Source organism: Vigna unguiculata, chromosome 7 (genome assembly GCF_004118075.2).
Source record: "Vigna unguiculata cultivar IT97K-499-35 chromosome 7, ASM411807v1, whole genome shotgun sequence".
NCBI lineage: Eukaryota > Viridiplantae > Streptophyta > Magnoliopsida > Fabales > Fabaceae > Vigna > Vigna unguiculata.
The window spans coordinates 31,843,873-31,867,717 of NC_040285.1; the positions used below are offsets into that span (position 1 = coordinate 31,843,873).

At 33.8% G+C, this 23,845-nt stretch overlaps 1 protein-coding gene across 1 annotated transcript; it reads right to left on the minus strand.

Annotated features, from left to right (window-relative positions):
- Window positions 1–22,615, minus strand: LOC114191888 (exocyst complex component SEC8). Its single transcript, XM_028081333.1, has 27 exons — window positions 22,470–22,615; window positions 21,407–21,520; window positions 20,405–20,617; window positions 19,497–19,670; window positions 18,667–18,768; window positions 17,732–17,841; window positions 17,275–17,445; window positions 16,616–16,778; window positions 16,396–16,502; window positions 15,204–15,511; window positions 14,946–15,109; window positions 13,931–14,046; window positions 13,054–13,124; window positions 9,881–10,008; window positions 9,737–9,786; window positions 8,029–8,129; window positions 7,586–7,698; window positions 7,279–7,386; window positions 4,579–4,776; window positions 4,382–4,467; window positions 1,935–2,109; window positions 1,758–1,835; window positions 1,058–1,159; window positions 866–940; window positions 631–726; window positions 495–544; window positions 1–425 (listed from the first exon to the last, which is right to left on the minus strand). Exons 2-27 carry the CDS (start codon window positions 21,446–21,448, stop codon window positions 338–340), a joined length of 3,189 nt encoding a protein of 1,062 aa, XP_027937134.1. The 5' UTR covers window positions 21,449–21,520; window positions 22,470–22,615; the 3' UTR covers window positions 1–337.
- Between the last annotated feature and the right edge of the window lie 1,230 nt (window positions 22,616–23,845).

Sequence of the window (23,845 nt, forward strand, 5' to 3'; positions counted from 1 at the left end):
GAAAGTAATTATACAACATATTTAGCATGAAAAATATACAAGTGATTTTCAGGTTGTCCTTAATATTGACTTGAAAGAAATGCTCTTCACACTCAAACTCAAGACCCAAAAAATAGAGAGCGAGCAAGGGAGTAACTCAAAAGGAAAGCAGCGGCAACCAAAATTGGAATCACCATTACATTACAAACAATTGATGGGAAGAAAGGAATTACAATCAAAACCACTTTTCACCGGTAGTCTACCATGTAAGATCGGCATCGGTTTGTTACATAAGCATTTTCAGAAATATGAATGAGAAATATAATTGATGTGAGGAATATAAACGAAAGGGAACTTTCTACGTGGATAATATTTCAGATACTCGATCATGTGCATCAGGAGGAATTTCCCGTCCTGGAACCTGAACGTTAAGAAGGTTGGTATACCTGTAGAAATATTTTGTCAATAGAATTCCATAGAAGTGTATTAACAACTAAAATTTGCATAAAACTTACTCAGCGCGGGTGAACAAGTGCATATGTTCTGTGATGAAGGCAACCAAGGCCTGCAACACAAATAGGAATACTAATAAATAAGATGACTGAAAAAAAAAATTGAACAAACGTAGAGTCATTAGTTATGTTGACTTGCCTCAAATGGCATGTTCAATAGTTCATAGTATGTGCGGACTCGATCCAATCTTTGTTGCACTGCTTCGCTATTTATGGATGGAATAGCTGCCAGTGCCTGTACCATCATCCAAAATTTTTATGGCTTTCAAATTTCCTTAGTTCTAATTCTATCTGAATGTACAGTCTCATATACTTGAAAATTTAGTTATATGCAACAGGCCATATATACATCACCGAGAAACTTTAGTTGTTACCTGTTCCAATGCAATAGCGTTTCGACAAATTTGCTGAACGCCAAAAAGATTTATTGATTTCATATCCGCCAAAGCCTAATAAGTAAATAAGAGAACTCTATCATTAGCAGTGAAAGAAAATAATTGATAAAATTGATTATACTGAAAATACAACTCCAAACATCAAAGAAAAAACTGTAAAAAGTATAATACCTTAAGAAATGCATTTGCAGCAACCCCACAAATTCCACCAAATAAGTAATTCCGCTTTACATTTGAAATAAAAGGAGCTATTTCCTCATCTCTTCGAGTTATCTGCGTATTCCATTAACAATTTCCATTTTATGGAAGGAATCAATAGATATGGAATTTACAAGCCTGAAAACTCAAATCACTGCAAGGCAAAACCCTTTGTGTATATAGAATATACACTCAAGTTCCACTACCATATACCGACGTGGCTATAACTTCCATGCCCAAATTTTAGCGCAATGAACTTACAATAAATTTTACGAGCTTAATTATAAATTTACACCACATTACTTCGTAGCATTTAAAAACTATTGTTCCAGGACCTTATCCTGCTTTTCTTGATTTTGAATTATCCAGGGGCAAATAATGTTTAATTGTTTTACCTCATAAATCTGATTTCGGTTGATTTCATGCTAATGAAAAAATTTGTTAACCAATTTCATCAATTGTAATTATCCTTAACTTTCATCAATTTAAATAATTCATTAAGTAAAAGGATAATCATAACATCTCAAGTCTGCAGAAACTGAGAAATAAGAGAAACCATGTCGCCTTGCACCATTACTTTATTCTTGGAATGACCAGCCTTCCATGTCACTCCCTGAATCCAACTAAGAATCTTCATAAGATAAAAACAACACACAATGATAGAAAGACACACCTGTGAAGTGAGCGAAATGATGAAGTCATCCGGCTCTTCAGCATCTTGGTCATCCAAGTATTCTGTATTTGCCATTTCCTGCTCAAAATCTTGATGCTCAGTTAAGTTTTGACATGATCGACTATCAAATTATTATTCCTTTCACAACAGGGACAAATAAACTCACAAGTGACAAACCTGCATATGGAATATTGTCTCCAATTGCATCTCTATACGTAAAACCTTGAGGCAATCAATTGCCAGTTTCCTATAATCTTGAGCAAATGAAGCTAGACTCTTTGGAGGAGCACTGTCTGAACGACTGTGATGGTCTTTTCCATGATTTGGTGCTCTCTGAGTTGTCTGTCCAAGCCTGCAAATTTAACAAAGGATTTAAACACCACAAATAATGTTCTAAATATTTGGAGGGATCTTTGAGAAAACGATGCTCATTTTCTCTCATTTGTGAAACCAGTAAAAAAACCCATCTCACACTTCTGATCAAGGAAAGAAAATGGTATTATATATGATTCAAACATGACATAGGTGCAATACAGTACCAGCAACATGGACATACAGAGGAAATATTGAATGGAAATTTGAAAAGAAATATACTGTTCCATGGCATTCAAGATGCCTTGGTGGCACCCTCCCAGGTCTCCATACTCAGTTTCATATTGCCCTTTCCTTCTTTTTCCTTTCATCATAATCTTAACTCAATCTGCTGCCCTGCCCTACCTCCCTAGACCAGGTTGTTAAATCAAACTCTTTGTCCCCATTTCTTGTGGCTCAGCATATGGGGTATTCATTCAGAAATCAGAGAAGTAATAGAGAAAGTACGCTATCAGTATTCTGAATGTGTTACATTGATTACGGTTCCATATATTACGTTTTATGATATTTAGGAAAACATAACGTCTATTGTTAATTAGGGAAATAGAGACATTGTTTTATATTGGTAGATATTGTTGATATTATTTGTAAGAATATCCTCTATTGACCACAGTTATGTCTGGTTGCCATATATACTTGTATCATTCTTCATTATAAATATATTACTGTGTGTATTTTAGACACAAGGGAGATTAACCCTAAACCTAATTTCACTATATTCAATAATTACCTCTATAAATATTAAGAGTATGACTATTAGCTTAAAGCTTAAACCCTCGCATCTAGTAACTCTTATCCTGGCAAAGAAGACAATAAAATAAAACCTATTTCAAAAGTCATAATCCATTTCCATCAGAAAGGAAAGTGTAATATATGATATAAGAATGTAAGAGCTATGCAGAGGAGGGCAATATGTCTAAATAGAAAAAAAAAAAAAAAAGAAAGAAAAGAAAGCCAGCAAACAAAAATTGGACACAATGCTGACGGATCTTTATTCTTATATGGTGCTCAACTTTCTCATTTTTACCCAATGTGAGAATTAGACTCACTTGGATTTCCCAGCAACATACCACTATGGGTCTTTTGAGAGAGGATTACTGAAGAGATAAAACACCAATGAGACATGAGCCCAACTCATACAGAAAATATTGACACCACTTTCAACTCAAAACCTTAAGACAATGAGTTTATGGGTCTTCATCCTTATATGGTGATCAACTTTATCATTTTTACTCAATATGGAACTTAGACTCACACTTGACTTTCCCAACAGTATACCACTTACTAATGGGTCTTTTGAGAGATGATTACCGGAGAAGTACAACACCAATGAGACATGAGCCCAATCCACACATAAGGGATTGATACCACCTCCAACACAAAACCTTAAAGCAATGGATTTATGGGTCTTCATCTTATATGGTACTCAACTTTCTCATTTTTACTCAATGTGGGACTTAGACTACAATTTAACTTAATGTAGAACTTAAACTCACTCGAATTTCCCAACAATCTCCCCCTCAAGTGAGTCCACATTGAAACTTCCCCCTTCAGCTAACCACAAGCCCACCAAAACTAACCTGGCTTTGATACAATGTTAAGAAGTGAATTTTAAGCTTAACTCAACTCCACAAAACCGGCTTAAAAGGTGAGGTTTGCACATACTTATATACTCTAAATGAGAGTTATCTCTAGTCGATGTGGGACATCCAATACACACAGTTTAATTGTGTTGAAGTTGGAATTTAGAGATATAAAACATGAGATTGCAACTTGAAACATAAGATTTTCTTATATTAGTCGAAGACAGCTTTGACAAACCTCAGACACTTGCTGAATAAAATCAGAGAAGCACACAGGCCAGAGGCTCACAGGAAGCAGAGTCACTCACAAGTACAAACCTAGTTAGATCCAAGGGAAACAAGCACACCCAGGGGAGGTTCTCACAAGAAGTTTCACATTAGATAATAAGACTTGGGGGATCCACATTTTCTTTTCCACGACTGAAAATTGTTTGAGCATTATTGGCAATTTACAGATTTTACCAATCTTACTAGCAATCCTTCCACAATCCCAACAAAGCAAGTTTCTTGCTGGGAGTGGATGTGTTCCACCACCCACAACCTACAGATCATGGAATCTACAGTCTAAGTTGCAATACTGACAGCACTGCACATATACTTACTTTATACACAATAGTTCAATATGCAATTAAAACACTGTCTAAATTGCAAAGCATGAAGAAAATCCACCTTTCAATAGAGTCTGCAACATACTCCAATGAGTCACTAAGAGATGCCAACAAAATAAGTTTGTTGTCATCATGGATCAGGTTTTCCTGGAGAAAAAACATAACAAAGTCATTACTACATAAGCACAATATACAGGAAGAAAACTATATCAACAAGGAAACACAATAATTTGTTAGTATAGACAGAGAAAATCAAACCTGCTTAATAGGACGCAAATTTAACAGTAATTCACTTAGTTCTGATTCAGCCTCAATTGTTTCAGCATCAGATGAATTACTTTCCATATTAAACTGACCGAGCTGATTCGGTAAATATGCACTTGATGAGTTGAGTCTCATCAGTTTGTCAATATCAAACCTCCCAATAAGCATATAACTCTGCTTCTCAAGAACAGCCTGTAATATAATTGATTAAAATGTTGGCAAAAAGTGAAGGCCACCATGCTAGAGTAAACAACTATTTATAGACATGTCAATTATCAACTTAGCCAAATGCTTGAGCTTTTAGGTGCAGGTACATAAACAGTTATGTATCTAACAATCTCAAGAACCAACATAACCCAAAAGCTTAAGCTATTGGGTGGCCTAACAATACAATTGTTTAGGGAAAGGATTAGGGCCATAAATTTTATATGGAGCTTTTTGAGACCCTGGATAAACTATAGAATGAATAAAGTAGAGTTATAAAGATTGGGTCAATTCTCACCTCGTGAGCTAGCTTGAGGTTAAGTTAGACTAATCCTAAATTTAGGACGATAGCAGCCTATCCTAGATGATATTAGGTTATCCTCAACTGTCCAAAAACATACCTAGCTCTGCCGTTTTTCCTGTGTAATTTACTTGCCTTCAGCTTTCCCAGTACAATAAAAAATAAAACCAGTCTAGGGATTGAGGTCTCATGATCAAGGTTTTAAGGTTGAGCTAGGCCCAAACTAATCAAAATGTTTAAACTAAATTCAACATAGCAAAAGAAGTTGGGATGTTTATTGAATTTTAGAAAATTTTGGGGGTCCCAACACACAGTTCCTCTTGTAACAATTAGTATTACCTGTTGGCTATCCCTTGGGAAGGGAGTAATCGCCAGACCATACTTCCAAAACTTAATTCAATTAACAAAGAGGGCAGCAAGGATTAAACTCCATGCATTTCTCAATATGTGGCCAAACTTGTCCAATTCTTTGAGATGCAACTTTGAATCCATTGGCAACAATAACAAGATGATGAATTTTTGGATAAGAAATGGAGGAAAATGATGAATTGTTAGCAGGGATACAGTCTGAGGCACCTAAACTTGTACCTCAAAAGTTCTTAGTACTCATAAGAAATTTTGGATTCTGATTATTCAGAATTAGACATGTGAATAACTTTTCTGGAAAGCCACACAAGGAATAACAATTATTTTGAGCATGACCTATTCACTTGCGGTGTGAGCATTGAGGACATTCACTCCTACCACCATGTTTCCCCATATGTTCCAACCTCCTCCTTTTCCACGAGGGACTGCCATTAATAACTTCTGTTTGATTGTCATCTTTCATCAAGTACACGGAAAAGTCCAGTAACTAAACCATCAATAGAAAGAATTTGATCACCTTCTAGAATCTTATCACAAACATGATCAAAATCTGAATGTAGGATTCTCAGAACCAACACCATATAATATCTACCAAGTTTCTCGTTGAATTCCTCTAATGTTCGCCACTAGAAATCTTTTAACTACTACAGCAGTCCTAGCCTTTTCCAAATGTGAGACCATTTTATGGTTGGTCTGTTTGAGAGAAGTTACTTTTTGAGTTGCATCAAAGAGACAGAATACCATTCACCAAAAATGTCTTGTGCATTCTTCCAAAAAGAGAAACATCCTTTAAAGGATCCGAGCATCTCTACAACACCAGGCTCATCTGATTGTCAGAAAACAACACATAATTGGAGATCTGTTTGAATAAGAAATACAAGAGCTGGCTTCAATTTCCAAATGGTCATGATATCCTTGACCAAGGAACCATAACTCCACAAAGGCAGACAAGCACAAATAATTATTCAGTTGAGCTTTGCACTTGTAATGGTACGAGTAACAGGAAAGGAAGGAGTAGAACCTGCTGAAGCCTTCTAAAAGATGAAGAACAACAACCATATCTAAGGAGAGAGAAGAACCCTAAGATTGTAAGAGGGGGAATGTGTCCCAACACCAAAACACTTCAAGACAGAGAACAAGGTCAGAAATGGAGGCAGAAGATGTTGATGAGATAGACAACAATGTTGCAAAGTGATTTTGGTAACAAGAAGGCTGTGCAGTGAGGAAACGTGCCAAAATCTGGTAGTGCAAAGATCAATGTTGATGACGCACTAGGGATTGGTTGGTTGTGTGACCATTGGGGTTGGGTCGCTTCCTTACAGAGCACCTAACCTTGACTTCTTACAATTTAATGACCGTGGAGGGTAGCGGTGGCAACAGTGGAGAACTGCAGCAACATTGACTTTGATGATAGTGGCAATAACAAATGTTGCCAGAGACAATGAAGGAGAAGACAAAGTGAGATTGTACCCGCTTTAAGACCAACTTGAATAAAGAGAAGAGGAACAAAAGAGTGTATTCAACCTACAATGACGTGCTTGTATCGGTGTATATGAGTTACAAAACAAATGTAAGGCACTGCTTTAACCCTAACCCTAAAGCTGGATACATACAAAAGAAATAATAATAAAATAACATTTCATTTTAACAGTTGTTTCAAATAGGTGACTTTGTGTGGTACATGAGGGTTTGGCATTTCTAATAATGCTTCTATTTGTGACTGTATTCTCTGTTTTTGTTTATATTCCCTAAGCAGATAAAATATCCTTCATAATTGGGCAATTCCATTCAAGGTTTTTTATCCTAAAAGGGAAAAACAATACCTCCATGTATGCAGTCCTACATCTTTCGTAAGTCCTCTCCAGAAAAGTTTGCACATACTTCACTAGATCATTAGCAAACTTGGGCATTGCTTGTGCCCAGCCAAGCACCTTCAATAAATTAGATGAAAAAGTCAGGGAACACATCCATGTTCTATAACCATCAGTTGAAAAATAAATCATCATGCATAGTGAAATAATGGCCAAACTCAGAAACTACAAGACTAGGTATCATATCATCTTCTCAGCTAATATAGAAGAATAAAACATCACATTTTTTGTAAGATTACTATCCATGTTAAAAATTTACCTCCTTTGTCAAGTGATCTATAGTCAATAATCCTTGTAACACAGGGCGACCCTTTTCAATTGAAGGAGTGTAAGCAGTAGCCACATGTGCCCTTGGACGAAATGCAGCTGGACCTGTTTAGATGTAGAGATCAAACCTTAATACAAACTTACGGTGGAGAAATCTGAGGGCATATACTATCTCTCTGTCATACACCCATTTCATATCTTTTTATCATAAAGTAAGAATTATTTTTTAATGCCTGGTTTATTTTAATTTCTAATAACATGTCTATAAACCAAATAAAGTGTGATTGCATATCAGACAAACCAAACTTCAAATTGACACTACAATTTAGATGTTTCAAAAAATAAACTAAGATGCACAGTAGACAAAATTAGGAGACAAGCATGGTGCTCAATAACGGATACAAAATGAACAGTCAGAATAGTATAAAGACTTGCTTGATATGGCTTGCTGTACGCCTTTTCGGTAGTCCACAAACATAGTTGGTAAAAAGTGGTCCTTCAGAAAGTTCTCCACAAAAGCTAGCAAACCATCATTTCTGTAATTCACAAAGTGGATAGCACCACCAATTAACATTAATAAGTTATATAGCAACAAAATTGGAGCTTGGAAAGAAGCATTATTGTCGTTCAAAATAAAATAGAGAATATACAGTAAAGATACATTAAGCATGGTACCCTAAAACAAAATACAAAATTTAACAGAAAACTAATTGAGAAGCAATCGAGCTTCCAATTTCATTCTATTTCCTTACTTTGATTAGGGTTAGTAATTATTGGATGATTAGGGTTAAAAGTCTATTATTGGATTAGTTAGGTAGGGCTTGTATTAATACAGTTACATTAGTATTTAGCCTGAGTCTTACAAAAAATAAAAAGGTCATGGAGCTTTGGGTTTTACACACACCGAATGAATCCAATCTCACATTATTCAGAGTATGCTACATAAACTATTATTTTTAACAGTATTAGAGCTTCTATAACCAAGTCTGCAGCATTCAATACTTGCTGCCTAACTTTCAAACTATAGGAGCTTATGGAAATCAATTATAATGGACATTCTGTATGCCTGTACCTCTAAAAATTGCTATCAGAATCATATAGGGTTAAGGGAAGAAAGAGAAAAAAAGTGGCCAACAATGTCTTCAATACATACTTGATCAAAACATTTATGTTTATAACAATTCAAGAATTGGAAAGAAAATGATAGAAAGTAATGAATCCAACTCCTCTTTGAGCAGCAGCTTGCTTTAATGGATAATACTATGTTCACAGGAATAACAAATGGTGCATATATTGAAATATCAACTGTTAATATATTTATAACTGCCAGAAGAAAAAACTCTTAAAGGACCACCGAAGAGCTAAAAAGCTCAGAGTCTACTGTTATTGAAGAGCAAAAGATGCTTGGAGAATGCGGCTGCTACTGAAGAGAAAAACTGCTAGGAGGGCACATGACAGTCAAAGATGTTCAGAAGGTGCAACAACTTCTAAAGACAATAAATGCTTTGAGGGTGTAGTGGCTGTTGGAGAGAAAAAATGTTCAGAGGGTCAGCAGATGTCGGAGTGAAAAAAGCTCAGAGGGTTGGCAGATGTTGGAGTGCAAAAATGTTCAGAGGGATGGTTGCCGGAAAGGAAAAAAGTTCAGAAAACTGAGGGTGTAGTGGCTGTTGGAGAGAAAAAATGTTCAGAGGGTTGGCAGATGCCATAGAGAAAAAAATGCTCCAAGAGGGCAGCAGCTGTTGGAGAGCAGAAGTGCTCTGACAGTGCAGTGGCTATTCGGGAGGGAAAGTCCTCGGATGGCACAATGATTGTTGTGGAGATAAGTTCTCGGAGGACGTGACAACTGCTAGAGAGGAAACTATGCTTGAAGAACACAGTGGCTGCTTGGCAAGCAAAAAATGTTAAAGTTGGTATTGTTTACCCAAGAGAAAATGTTGGTCAATGAGGATGATAATGCTCTATACCATAGACAGGATTAGTGACAACATAGGTAAATGAGGATGATAATTCTTATATATTATGAAGAGATAGAGTAAAAAGTAATAAAATCAACAATTAATAATGAGAAATATTTCCTAAGAAATTTTCCTATTTGATGAAATCAAATCATATCTTTCACAGACTACAACATTTTTTAGCTCACCCAAGTTGGGAATACTTTGTTGGCAGCATTGAAGCAATTTTATCTGTGAACTGCACAACAAAGTCAATAACCCAGTGAGGAACAAATATGATAAGGAATATGATCAAAACTTTACACGACTATAGAAAATCGAATATGCAACACCTGAAGCACAGGTCGGTATATGGATGCGGCTAGATAAATGCCTTCCTCAGGCAAAACTGCTGCTGAACCATAACCTTCTTGTACATTGGGACCCTTCCTATTCCAACCTTGGCGAACAAGATCAACTCCTGAATATTATTGCAACCGGCCATAAATGTTGAAATAAGAAGAAATTAGCAGCTTAAGAAACAAGTAAATGATAAAGAAAAACATGAATATATATCATATGACATAAACTTGTGTTTTAGAGACAATGACTTGTCGTTAGATTATAAACTGCAAGTAGGGAATAAAAATAATTACTAGTAAAATAAATGATATTACAAGAAACTTCCATGGGTTGTTTACAAATTAAAGTCATTACAGATGACACATGTACCAGGTCAGAAATGCATACTATAGGAATGGAGAATCTTCACAAGCTGAAGAACAACCATATAGAATTGTAGACACTAGACACACAAATGGCCAGAAAGTAAATGTTTCCTAAATATCAGCAATTACTTGTTTATGTTCTATCCAAAATTACTTGCAGTCTTAAACATTAATAATTTGCTTATCCAGATCAAGATATTAGTAAGATTCATACTATAATATATCATATTTATTGGACAGTAGCTTTAACCATCACAAATGTTAAACAATTACAAAGGAACATAGAAAACACAACTGTGAAACATTCTAAGTATTCTGACAAACACAAATTACCTGCTCAAAAACTTATGAATTCCAATTTCTTTAACATTGCAATTTTTTCTTTGCCATCAAATAAATCACATAAAACTCCCAAGAACCTCTTTCTCTATTTAGAAATAGAAATTTTATGCAAAAAAACACATTGTGAGGAAAAGAGATACTCTGGAAAAAAAATGTAAACACAAGTATGAGAAACTAAAAAATCAGCAAGGCTACCCCATCTCTCAGAAAACAAGAAACACTTGTCCTAAATATTTAAGGTTATTATATAACTAATAATGTGTAAAAATAATGCAGAAAGAGATACTGATACTCCAAAGACGAGGCGTAAACCATAACTCAAATGATAAATATATCAGAGTTACTAGAGTGTGCCAATATTTTAAACATTCGAGGCGCATCATTTTAGGCTTTACCCAATACTAATTAATCACACGTTCATCCAGTTGATGATAGCAATATGCTGCCGCTGAAAGACAGTCAAACCAGATCTATTCTTTTCATGTTAATAATGACCAGCACAAAGTTACAAATCATGTCCTTTGTACAAAATTTATCCTCAGACTCAAACAAACGCATCTCTATCATTCAGAAAAAGGTTATAGAGACACCAAGGTGTTTGCCACATCCCTGAATCTTAATTCTAAAGTATGACTTATTTGGACAATGCATTTATCTATCCAAAGCTCAATCACCAGAAATATTGTAAGTTAATCTAATTAAATTGGAAAATTCCATCAAGGAGAGCCTTCTTTAATACATTCATATAGGCGCACATCAGTAGTTTGCATAATTAGTGCAAATTAAGTTGCATCAAAATTGTATAGCAGATCTTAACAACTTTGAACCTACATCATCATGAGTCTTTCATCCTATTAAAAATTGATCTAAACCTAACTCAATCTTAAAAAACTGACTTATTAGGAGAGGATTGCCCATCACCTCCAATTATAGATTGTAATTTTTTAGCCTATCTTTAGTCTATGTGAAACTTGGGTTTTTCTCAATATACCTCTCAAGTCCAACACTATTGGGCTTGCTACGTGCATACCACAGTAAGTAACCCTTTTAATAGATATGGGACAAGCTCTGATACTTTATTATAGAGCGGTTTAGGTCTAACATAACCCTATAAAATTGGTTTATAAAATGAGGATTGCCCCCACTTGTATTCTGTATTTTGAAACTATCTATAGGAAATGTGGAATTTGGGTTTTTCTCAACATCTATGTTACAATTTGAAAATTCATTTTACTTCTTTCATAGAATTTATTGTTTAGATATTTTAGGAAGTTTTAGATTTGATTCCTATTGTTTTTGATTTTGTATATTGGATGTATCTTGATTTTATTACTAGAATATGAATTCCACAATCTTAGAGATTTGTTTCCTAGAATAGGAAGTGACTTATTTATCTATCTCACAGTAGACCAACCATTGGTTTTTCTGTGAGTCTAATCAGTCAATTTATGCATCAACCAAAGGAAACACATTTACAAGCAACTCTTAGAATTGTCCAGTATTAGAAAGGGGCAGCAGGAAGAGAAATTTTGTTCAAAAGAAACAAGAATGCTAGTATTGAGGCATATACTAATGTTGATTATGCAAGTTCAATAATAGATAGGAGGTCATCGCACCTTCCTTGGTGGAAATCTAGTAACTTGGTGTGGTAGCTAGATCTAGTGTCGAGCAGAATTTGCTCAAGGAATATGTGGATTGTTATGGCTGAAGATTATATTGGAAGACAAAACTTAAAGATAAAGTGGGATGAACCTGAGGTTATATTGTGACTATAAATCTCCAATCAACATAGCTCACAACCCTATATAACATGATAGAACTACACACATTGAAGTGGACAGACATTTTATTAAAGAAAAGCTTGAGAGTGGCTTGATTTGCATCCCATATGTGTCTACTCAAGGATAGCTTGTTGACATACTCACCAAGGGGCTGAACAACAGTAACTTTGAGAGAATTGTATCCAAGTTGGGGATAGAGAAAACTCACTCACTAGCTTGAGGTGGAGTGTTAAGATATTTTATGAAGTTTTAGATTTGATTCCTATTATTTTTAATTCTGTATATTGGTTATTCTTGATTTTATTACTAGCATATTGTTAGATATTCCTGATTCAGTTTATTATATTTTTGTCATTAAGTTGTTAGATGTAACAGCCTTAGACCCATCTCTTTGTATTTTCCTATTTATAAATGCATAACCCTATGTGCTCCATACATACAAGATGATTCACACTTTGCTTTATTCTCCTTTATTTCAACATGGTATCAGAGCTAGTGTCAATCACCGCCTCCCTAGTGAACCCACGATCTGCTGGTGCTAAAATTTAGGGATTTGTTTCCTAGAATAGGCAATGCTTATTTCCAAATTTATCCCATTAGTGTATGTATATATACCAGATGTATGTAATGAGACTATATAAAAATATTTTCTTCTAAACTTGAGATTTATCATACCCTGGTTAGGCATGGATATTGTAGCATCAGTAAAGCGAAATGCGAAGCTAAGACCATCTTCTGATCCATCCCTGTAATCAATAAGAAATGATAATTAATAAGAACAGCATACAAATTTGGTCAAGGTGAAGTTTGTTTTGTACATGGAATCTTTCATTTAAATTCAAACAAAAACACTCTATTGTCCCAAGAATAGGATTCCTAGGAAATTTTATAAAATGCGTGTGCTTATTAATCTCATAGGAATAATATGTTAATTTCTGATGAGGTTTTATTCTCGTGTGGAACTTTAGTAACTTGAAAATCAATTTCTAGAAGTTTTATAGAATACTTGGTTACTGTACTGAGGTAAAGTTTTTCTCTTCGCAAAATTGCTTAAAATATGGTGTGTTTGTGTGTTAAAGGGAAAGGCACAAAATGAACTATTATGAGACAAGAAATAACTTATTTGAGTTGCAAACCATGTGCTCCTAAATTAGAAGATTAATAGAGGATTCCAAAAATAGTTTTCGGCACTGGAAGTTTGCTAGTAATTTAATTTATTATCCCTTTAGTTCTTATGCTATATTGGTAGATTTTTCTCAATTTATTTATTCTAAGGTTCTGGGAGCTTATGTGGCAAAAGGACCCGTATACAATAAAAAAGAGAAGTCAGCTGGTAAAGGTTCCATAATGATGAGTTCGGGGGAGGAAGGAAAATGTTTGCAGCCCTATTCCCACAAGCAAAGAGGTTGTTTCCAGAATTTAAAACCTGTGACCCCCAAGTCACAAGGCCGTAAACATACCACTGCACTAGGGCTCATCCTCTCAAATGACCCTAAACAATAATTCAAAATAAATGTTATATTAAAGGACAATATAAATTCAATTCACTTGCCTTTTATCTTTGGAAGGGACTTTGCTTGCAAGCCTAGCTGTTTGAACAGCAGCATCAGCAGATGCAGCTTCAGGAGTGGCCCGTAGAATTTCACAAATAAGTTGTTGGCATTCACTCTATAAAAACATGAGTGAAGGAATATAAGAGGAAAGTATAAATAAAATATAAGTAATATAATGTAGGTCCTGTCAGTCTCATTACTTAGGCTCCCTTTACAATGAACTTAAACAGAAACCTTTCATGTTTCTGTCACAAAATGATGAGATGGAACAAACCAACAAAGGATATGAATTATCCACATCACGTATCCTATTTTTTCATATAAATTAGGTCACCCTTTGCCACTAACTGATGAAGCAGAAACTTAATGCGTTTTGGTAAAATGATCAAGAATAACATGATAGCACAACACAATCTATACAAGCCACATTGCAGCCATAAAAAAATGCATGCTTTAATACTAATCTAATGGCATGAGGGGTTAAAAAGGAACATTGTATGATTATATGTGTGTGTACAGGGAAAATAGAAAACATTTTCCTAACCCAAATAGGCCCTAAGCATTTAAGTATTAACAAAGTTAGTTGCTGAAGTGGATGCAAAGTGACCAAGCTTCAGCAACCAAGTAGTCAACAATTCAATCCTTGCAGCTCTAATTAGATTCAAGGTAAGCTGCTGAGTGTTCCTTGTGCATTGTCCATATTTCAAGCTCAAAAGCTCTTGCAAAAAGGGGGTATTTAAAAAAGAAAATCATTCATTGGCAATCACTTATCAGCATAATCTTTTAAAGAAAATCGGTCACTGACAACGTCTGATATATTTAGAGAGAGAATTTATAAATGTACTTAAACTTCAATTGACTATCCAATAACCACTATATCCTATATATTATACGTTGAGCAGGGTCTGTAACTTAGACCAAGACAACAACCATGTCTAGTCATACCAAATTGTATATTTATTTTAAAATCTATTATCAAATATCTTGCAATTACATTGTCCTAACATAGACTACCTGTAACACTGTCAGGGAGAAACCAATGGTGTAACCTCCGGTGGCTTGAGATGCTTCAGAATCAGGGTTCCAACTTATATCCACTGGCACTGATTTTGGCGTGTTTATGTCAGCATGCTGACTGGCTTTTGCTTCTAAAAGCTCCCCAACAATGACATGATTCTCTAAAGAGTGACACATGAGATTGAAAAATTAAATTTTTAATAATGTATGATCAACACAGAAAGGAGAATAATACGTAAAATTATTGAGTCTCACCAAATAATCGAACAACAGAATCCAAAATTGAATCAAGAAGCTCCTTAGCAGTAACCTGTGCTTTCCCACCAGGAGCCATAAGAGGCGATACGGGGCTCACAGCCAACAGAGTCCCACTGCTAGATATTCCATTCTTAGGCTTCTGCTTTGGCAGTTGAAAACTTTCCAGTTGACCTTTTATGAAGTGCAGATTACCTGTTCCAGCGTGGGAACCATGCCCAGTGCTAGACCTTGATGAATTCAAAAACTCTGCATGAGCTTTAATATTTGATGTAATTATGTCGTGAATTGTTGGCCGCAACCTTTGGCTGGTATAGAATAAAACAAGCACAGCTTATACACCAACTAAGCAAATATAGTTAAAAGGGTAATAATAAAATAATGTGAGACGTACACAGTTGCACACACTCAAAGAAATAACAATAATAACAATTAGATCACCAGTATTTAGTTATTTTCTGCAAAAAGGGTGATTTGCATTTGAATTTCAGGTTTGTCCCAAAACAAACCACTAGAACTAGAAGTAATACATACACAAAGGAAAGAAACCCCACAACAAGTACCAATCAGGATTGAACCTAACATCCTTCTGTACATCTGCAGACTATTCCACAATATCAAACATGTACGTTCATTTAGTGACAGCATTCTTAGACTTGCAAACACTAGAACTGGACATGACCACTTATGTTCAGCATAATGTAAAATAGTTATTCACCAAAAGTAAAGGATAATGTTAGAAATTTAGAATTTTAGGTCCACTGCTATTTAAGAAAATATAAAAGACTAACAATCGAAAAATTCACATAATTTTCTTTGAATTGGGAGGGTACCAGCATCTATAAAGTATGATATTAGAACAATAAGGACAAAAAGAAAAATGATATTAGAATAAAGTTTAAAAAAAATAGCATTGGATTACTGGTTTTTAAATAGTATAACTGGGAAATAAAATTGCAGAAAAGGTTTTTGATTGAACACATAAAATATAAATTCAGATGGAGAGAAGAGATCATGCTATCTATACAAGTCTGCAAGTTAGTTTGAAAAGGAACTTAATTTAAAAAAGCATTCCGAAATCTTTAAAATTGTAATGATGAGATTCAGTTAGAAAAATTAAACACCAACGTAGGAAATGCCTTAGGATAAGAGTGTTTTGAAAGGAGAACAATAAATTGCCAAGATAACAAACCATATCATAGCTCCAGCAGCTGCAACTTTGCCAAGCATGCAAAGGCACTCAACCATGGTCTGAAGATACTTCACATGAAGTGGAGCATCACTCTTTCTAATTGTTTCCTATGCACAAGAAGCTCAGAACATCAGTTCATGACACTAGAAGTCACCAGGTGCCGAATTCAATACAATTATGTCACTCATTTGTGAATTCAATACAATTACGTCACTCATACAAGAAATTCATCAGGTGTCGAATTTGAGAGCCATGTTGGCATTTGACGAAGAGCATTATTGGAATCCTTTGGTACATCACTACCATTACTTCTCATTGCTGCCATATTCCCATCTAAGGTGCCTTCCTCATTTGAATATGCCTCATCACGGCCATCGTAGGAACTGAAATACATTTGATGATGACATTTAATACATTTTTACTAGTATACTCAGTAACGTCAATCCCAAAATACATAGAAACATACACAATTGTCAGAATATCTTCCTAAACTAATATTATAAGCTATATTTAATATTAGTGAAGACAACTCAATTCAAAGTACACATTAAGAAAACAGAAAATTACACCAACCTCAGATTATGAGAGAAAAAGAAGTGATAATGTACCAAATCACACTATCATAGATAGCATGGAATAGTATAACCAGTATACCAAAATAACATTACCAATAACTCTCATCATGCACTGCACACAAAATACAACAAAGTGATAGGAACATCATAAATTTCATCTCTGTACCATGAAAGAGTTATTTGCAATCAACAGTGAAAGGTTCGATAATAAAAAAACATAATGCACCAATAGGAAATCAGTAACATGGTTTATGTAGTACAGAACAAGTAGAAAAATAGCATAAATACTGATAAATTCAATTACCCTCCTGCCACTGATCCTGTCCTATAGGATCCATCAGTCTGAAGACTATTCCGACTGTCACCTTTGAATGATCTTGTTCTTCGAGACAGTGATTGTGAATTATGTGCAGCAAGGGAAGCAGTGGTGGTTGGTACATCATCATCATTCTCTAACAAAGTTGAGCCAGCAACACTGAACAAACAGCACTTCAGATACATTTAACTTAACAAAACAAATAAATCACATGACTTAAAACTCGAGAATATATATTTCAAACTATTCGGTCAGATAAAAATTTTGTTGTACTTGAGCATTCTTGACATCCAAATGTTTCAACACAAAAACACACGCAAACAACATATAGGAGAAAGTAGCTATAGAGAAAATAGAGATCTGGAGTCTACATGAGAATAGCATGTCAAAAATATGCAGCAGATATGATGCTTAAAGCTAGTAATTAGATGCGTAAAGCAAATACCTATATTCACCCTTATTGTACAAATGGGCATGTAAATCCTCCAAAATCTTATAAAAGAGAACTCCCCGTAACTTCGTTAACTCAGAACGGACATCTTGAAGTGCCCCAACCTAAGCCACCCGTAAATCATAATTATGACACACACAAAGCAGTTAAATAAGTTGGAAAATATGAATAATGTGAAAAAACGAAAAAAAAATTAACAAGACATGAGTTGTAGAATAGAGTTACATTTGGTTGAAAGTTCAATACATACTAAACAAATGGAATTGTTAAAAAAGGTCTCACCTTCGCCCTTTGGCAGAATAGACCTGAATAGAATATTCCTTGCATGGACAGAATTAAATACTATAATTAAGAGATCAGGCCAGACTGGTTTTGTATTTATTCTATGGGAACCATTAATCCCTAATTTTAGGAATTAACTGTATATTCTGTAGTTTAGTAACTTCTTTACTAGACCATTTGAATTCTATTTAGGAGTTACTGCACTTCTAATCAAATTACCCAAAAACATTTTTCTGACTCCCTTTCATATGTTATTATTTGTAATTATCATTATTGTCAAAGAGGTGTGATGGCTTTGTTATAGACTTGGATTTATTAAGGCCTGCTCAGTTTAAGAAATATGTTTTCATCTCCTGTTTTCACTAATAATTACAAAAACAGCACGTATTTCATCATTTCTAGTACCAATATTTGAAATCAGAAAAAAAAAAAAAAAAAGTGACACGTTTGTAACAACAATAAATTTAAAAATATCCCAAAATAAATAGGCCTTAAGTCTCTCTGGCTCATTATTATTGTTGGCTTCAAGTACATACCCTTTGCTCTAAATTATAAAAATCTTCTTTTAACAAAAACACATAAATACAAGGTTCAAAAAATAGAACTGTAGCAGTCCTCTAGATAATGGTAGTAAGTTAAGATCTTACATTTTGTAGACCTCGCTCAAGCATCAATACTGATTGCACATGCAATTGAACCGCAGCATAAAATTGCTTCTCTGAAATGAGTTTCTCGATGCGAGCTGGAACCTGTATCTTAGAGCTTCAGAATCAAAAACCCTCTATGAAATCAATAATTTCAAACAGAGCAATTGAAAAGAAAGTATGTGTGAAATTATTATCAAAACAAAACACTAAAATCTACAAATGAGAATGACAAATAATTTGCTGTCTTGGATACTTTTTAAATAGATACTATTGGCTCTTCAGTGCCTGAGCATTCAGATCATGAGCTTATTTGATACAGTATCAGAACACAGTTGACCCGATGTCTAAAATCCTCTGTCATCATCAGACTAATAATTAAAATTTCAACACAGTAATACTATGTTTCAGTAACATAAGTGTTAGGCATTAGCCTCTATTTTATCTGTTTCATTACCAATGTGCTTACACATGATTCTTTTGTCATGGTTAAAGCAAGCAATACTGTTCTCTAACTTAAGGAATTAAATTTTAGGGTCAAGTGGTTCATTGACAGCTGAAAATCACTAAAAATTTTGGACAAAAAAAATGATGGTCTATATTATAATAATTACTTATTATTTTGCAGTTAAAGGAACATATTATACAAATACAAAAAATGCAAGTGTTTTATTTCAAAGCAAAAACTGGTAAGTAGCTCAAACAACTCCAAATCAGGGCATGTAGAATCTGATCAAGCAAGCATAAGTTTAAACAATGGAATGGGATTCCGTTATTCCCATAAACTGACCAAAGTCACAATTGGATCAGAATGACTACAATAAAGAATAGACCTTGGCAATGTCTTCAATTTGATCCAACAAGGATATTATATGTCGCAGTGTGACTGATCGATACCATAGTTGATGCAATTGCTTATTGCGGGCACTTAGGCGCTTCTTTGCCTCTGCCAAATCTACTCTTAAGACAGATATACTTTCAGTGGATTCACTGAAGAGCTTCAAGATCTGGAGATAAACAAAAATAGTTATCAAACGGAAATTCATATAATTCAGCTGAAGAAATCCGGTTACCATTTAAAGAATTTCAAGTTCATGAAAAAGAAAATTTAAGAACAAAAAACAGTTTCAATTATTTTATTAATAAAATGTCCTTCATTTTATTTACATCTATAACTCCTTCTCAACTTTAAATTCTTAAGATACAAGAAATTCAGGTTAAGATTGTTTATTGTTTCTCATCTTTTTTAACCTTGCATTCCAGATCAGAAAAAGAAAGTCTCTTAAGATTGTAATTACACAGAATCAATACAAAAATTAGATTAAATGGACATAAACAAGGCAAGAAAAAGAAAAATGAAATGGTATATAATACATTCTAAAAATAACAGTAAACATAAGTAATCGAATTAAAAACAACTTAAAAACAACAAATTATGTCCCACAAATTATGTAAAAAACAGGTTGATAATTAAAAAATATATTTTGTTCTTTCTCTTGTCTTATAACAAACTTATAAGAAACAAAAAAAGCTGACAAATCTTTGAAAATTGAACAAAGCAGCAGCTGTTATGCCAATGATATGAACCTGATATTGTGACAAAAACTATAATCTGTGGCAGGATCAATACATACACATATACACCACCCAAGACTTTCAATGACAAATGACCGTGACCGACCCAGTTGTCCATAGTTCAATGTATATTTGAAGTAATCACAGAAACAAAATCTAAAGAAACCTGGGAATAGTTTTGGATAGCTCTGTTGAAGCCACTATGGTAGGAATGTACTACTTCATCCACAACATCTTCAATGATATCACTTTGCTCCTTCAAAAATTGGGCAGCAGCATCACGGTCTTTTGATGTCAAAATGTGAACAACATGAGGTAATGAATCAAAACGAGCAGCAATCCAACATTCATCTATCCTCAAGAGGTCTTCTCTTAAAAACTGCATTCAAATGTAGCATTGAGACTCAGATTACCAAGAATAAGTATACAGTGTAAGCATGAGTCAGTACAGAATAAATACCATAAGTACATAACAACAAAAGCTTCAAAAAAAATAATTTAGATTCATAATTTATAAGTTTACAGTCAAGACATCTTTACTATGAATAAACTTAGAAACAGAAAAGAGAATTTGCAGGAAAAGGCTTTTTAGAGAAGTCCAACTACTGACCAACGAAGAGCAATTAACACTGTCAAGCAAATGAAGAGGGGTTTTACATCCAAAGCTTCTCGGTCAGAAGGATTTCAAGAAAAATAGAAATTTTAAGAGATGGCAATGCAAACAAGACAAATATAAGAGGACAAGAGGGGGAATATAATGTTAAAACAATGACCCCGACACATAAATCCTCATAGAATATAATACATTATCCAAACCCTGAATGCCAAAGAAACCAAAAGCAGGCATGTAAAATAAATCTGAGATAAATATCCAGAGCCAAACGAAAATCTGATATTCAAAGAAAAGTGGTTTCTGATTGATATTCAAAAAAGAGCAATTGCTCTTAAATAGAATACAGAAAACTTAATGACAGAAAATACTAAGATATGAGAAACACAATTTATCCCTATAATTCACAATCAATGGTCCTGTATATTAAATCTAAAATATATTGTCAGCCTCTTAATCCTCCTAATTAAGGAGTGTAATTAAATCTCCTAATTATGTAATTAAAACGGTACAAGGAAATATTATCTGCAGCATATATCAAAAGAGGGTGACACTTACAGCTTTATCTGCAGGCAAAGGTAACTCATCAAAAATTCCCATATCGAGTCTTCAGTATCACCACACACCATGAAGGTATGGGATTAACTTGCTCCAGCAAACCCACAACTTTAACTGAAATGCATGAATACAAGTTAAAACAAATAAAAAGAAAAGCTAATATTGCTTTAACATAAAAGTCAGGTACCATCTACTAAAAACACACAATTGCACTCAAATAAAATAAGAATTCGCTGATAGGTGTTGAATAAATGTGAGGAATAAACAGTACTCTAATAGGTATTGGATAGATGTTGTCACTTGTATTCTACGCAGTTCTTTAAATATTTAGAACACTCTTCTACATATATATATATATATAGTCTTATTTGCTGATAAAAAAATAATAAGAATTAGCTAGACTTTAACTGGAAACGAATCATGAAAATTCTTAAGCAAACTTGTGTAATATTAAAAAACAACACTTCAACTTGCGCACTAGTCTCTAGACGATAAAACATAGTTTAAAAACTGGAATAGCAAAATCAGAAACTTTTGACCAAAATGATATATGCACAATGTAATGACAACTCTCTCCGTCATTCTGCAACAACCAGAAAACACAGCAACAAATTTCCGTTCTTAAGTAAACATTTATTTCCGGTGCAATTTCAGACAATTATTAAAATTCAATAGGCAGCAAACTCCCAATAAACTTAATCCAGCACAGCATTGAAAGAGCCAAACAACAAACGTACAATTACACATCCTTATTATCATTTCTATGGCGATGTTAACTAAAACACCAAAAACACGATTCAACAACTATGAATAGAGACAGATCCCTGATTTCGGCTCACACGAACACTTCAGTTGAGCTCTTTAACAATTCACTCACACGAAACAGACTACGCGGTGCGATAGCACAAAAGCATTTGACAATTCAGAGTGAAAAAAAACCCAGGAAAAAAAATGGTAGCAACAATTCGGAATACACATTAAGAGTTGAAAGATCTCGAGAAAATGAAGCTCGAAATCGAGATTGAACGTGTGCGCGTTGAATCGAAGGTTTTGCGAATCGAACCTGCAGCTGAAGGAATGAATCAGAGACGAACAATTCAGAGTGATGACGACGGAGAGATGGTGGAGGGCGCGTGAGAAACAGACTATAGCTTACGAAAAGCAAAGGTGAATTGATATGATTGACTGGTATTAATATTTATTTTTTTTTATCTAAGACTAGTATGAATATATATATATATATATATATATATATATATATATGTATATATATATATGTATATATATTTGTGTTTTATGTTGTTAGTTAATAATAATAATAATAATAAAAAGCGTGAGGAATGAATGCAATATTTTATATTTTTAAATTTGATATTTTGGTAAATATTTGTCATTTTTTCTCTTTTTATTTTCAACTTTGATGGTTAAAATGGAAAATTCTTTTTTGACAAATTTTTTAGACAAATTTGATAAAGTTTAAATATAATTAAAATAGATGAATTTTTTATTTTGGTTTAATTATTTTTTTGTCTTTGTTTTTGTTCAAAAATGTTAAATTGATCCTTCAATTATTTTAAATTTCAATTCGATCCTGATTTTTTAAAAAATGGATGTATTGTTGTCATTTTTATTAATTTATTGTAACAGATTAAGAAATTTTCTTCAAGATTAAAGTTGTTAATAATGATGATTTATTTTATTGATGTAATTAATATAATCATAGTGTCAATTTTGATAAAAAAAATCATTAATTCGCTTCAAAAAATGTAACAAAAATTATCAAATTGTATCAATTTTTTAAAATTTGGGATCAAATTGAAATTTAAAAAGAAATTGAGTGACCAATTTGATACTTTTAAACAAAAACAGTGACCAAAAGAATAATTAAACCTTTTATTTTTTTTAACCAAAATGAAGTAATAAAATATTACTTTTTTTATCTTTATAGGTAATTTGTCAAAGTAAAAGAAAAACTTTGCCAAACTGTCATTTTCCTTAAAAATTGAGGTATTATTTCTTGCATGATGTTTTCTTTTTCCATCCTATTATGTAAATATCATAGATAACTTTTTAAATTTTTATTTTAATCTTTTAACTTCTTAATCTTCATCCTTCATCTCCAAACCTACATCGACATCTCGTTGAACCTGTGACAGTGAGGTACATCCCCTTATGTTGTGTTCACATGTAAGGTTTGTATTGTTGAAAGGAAATAAGGAGGACAGATTAGGTAAATGAAAGGTGTTCGTTTGGGGTGTGATTTGTGAGAAAATGCGGGATTCATCCATTATCCACTAACACAAAAAAGGCCTTTAACGTCACTCCAATAACGTCTGCCTAAAAAAAGCCCAACGTTAAAAATGCGCGGTGGCATTTTTATAAATAATGAGACATTTTTAACGTCTGCCCGCTTCACGTCAGACGTTACTTAACGTCTGT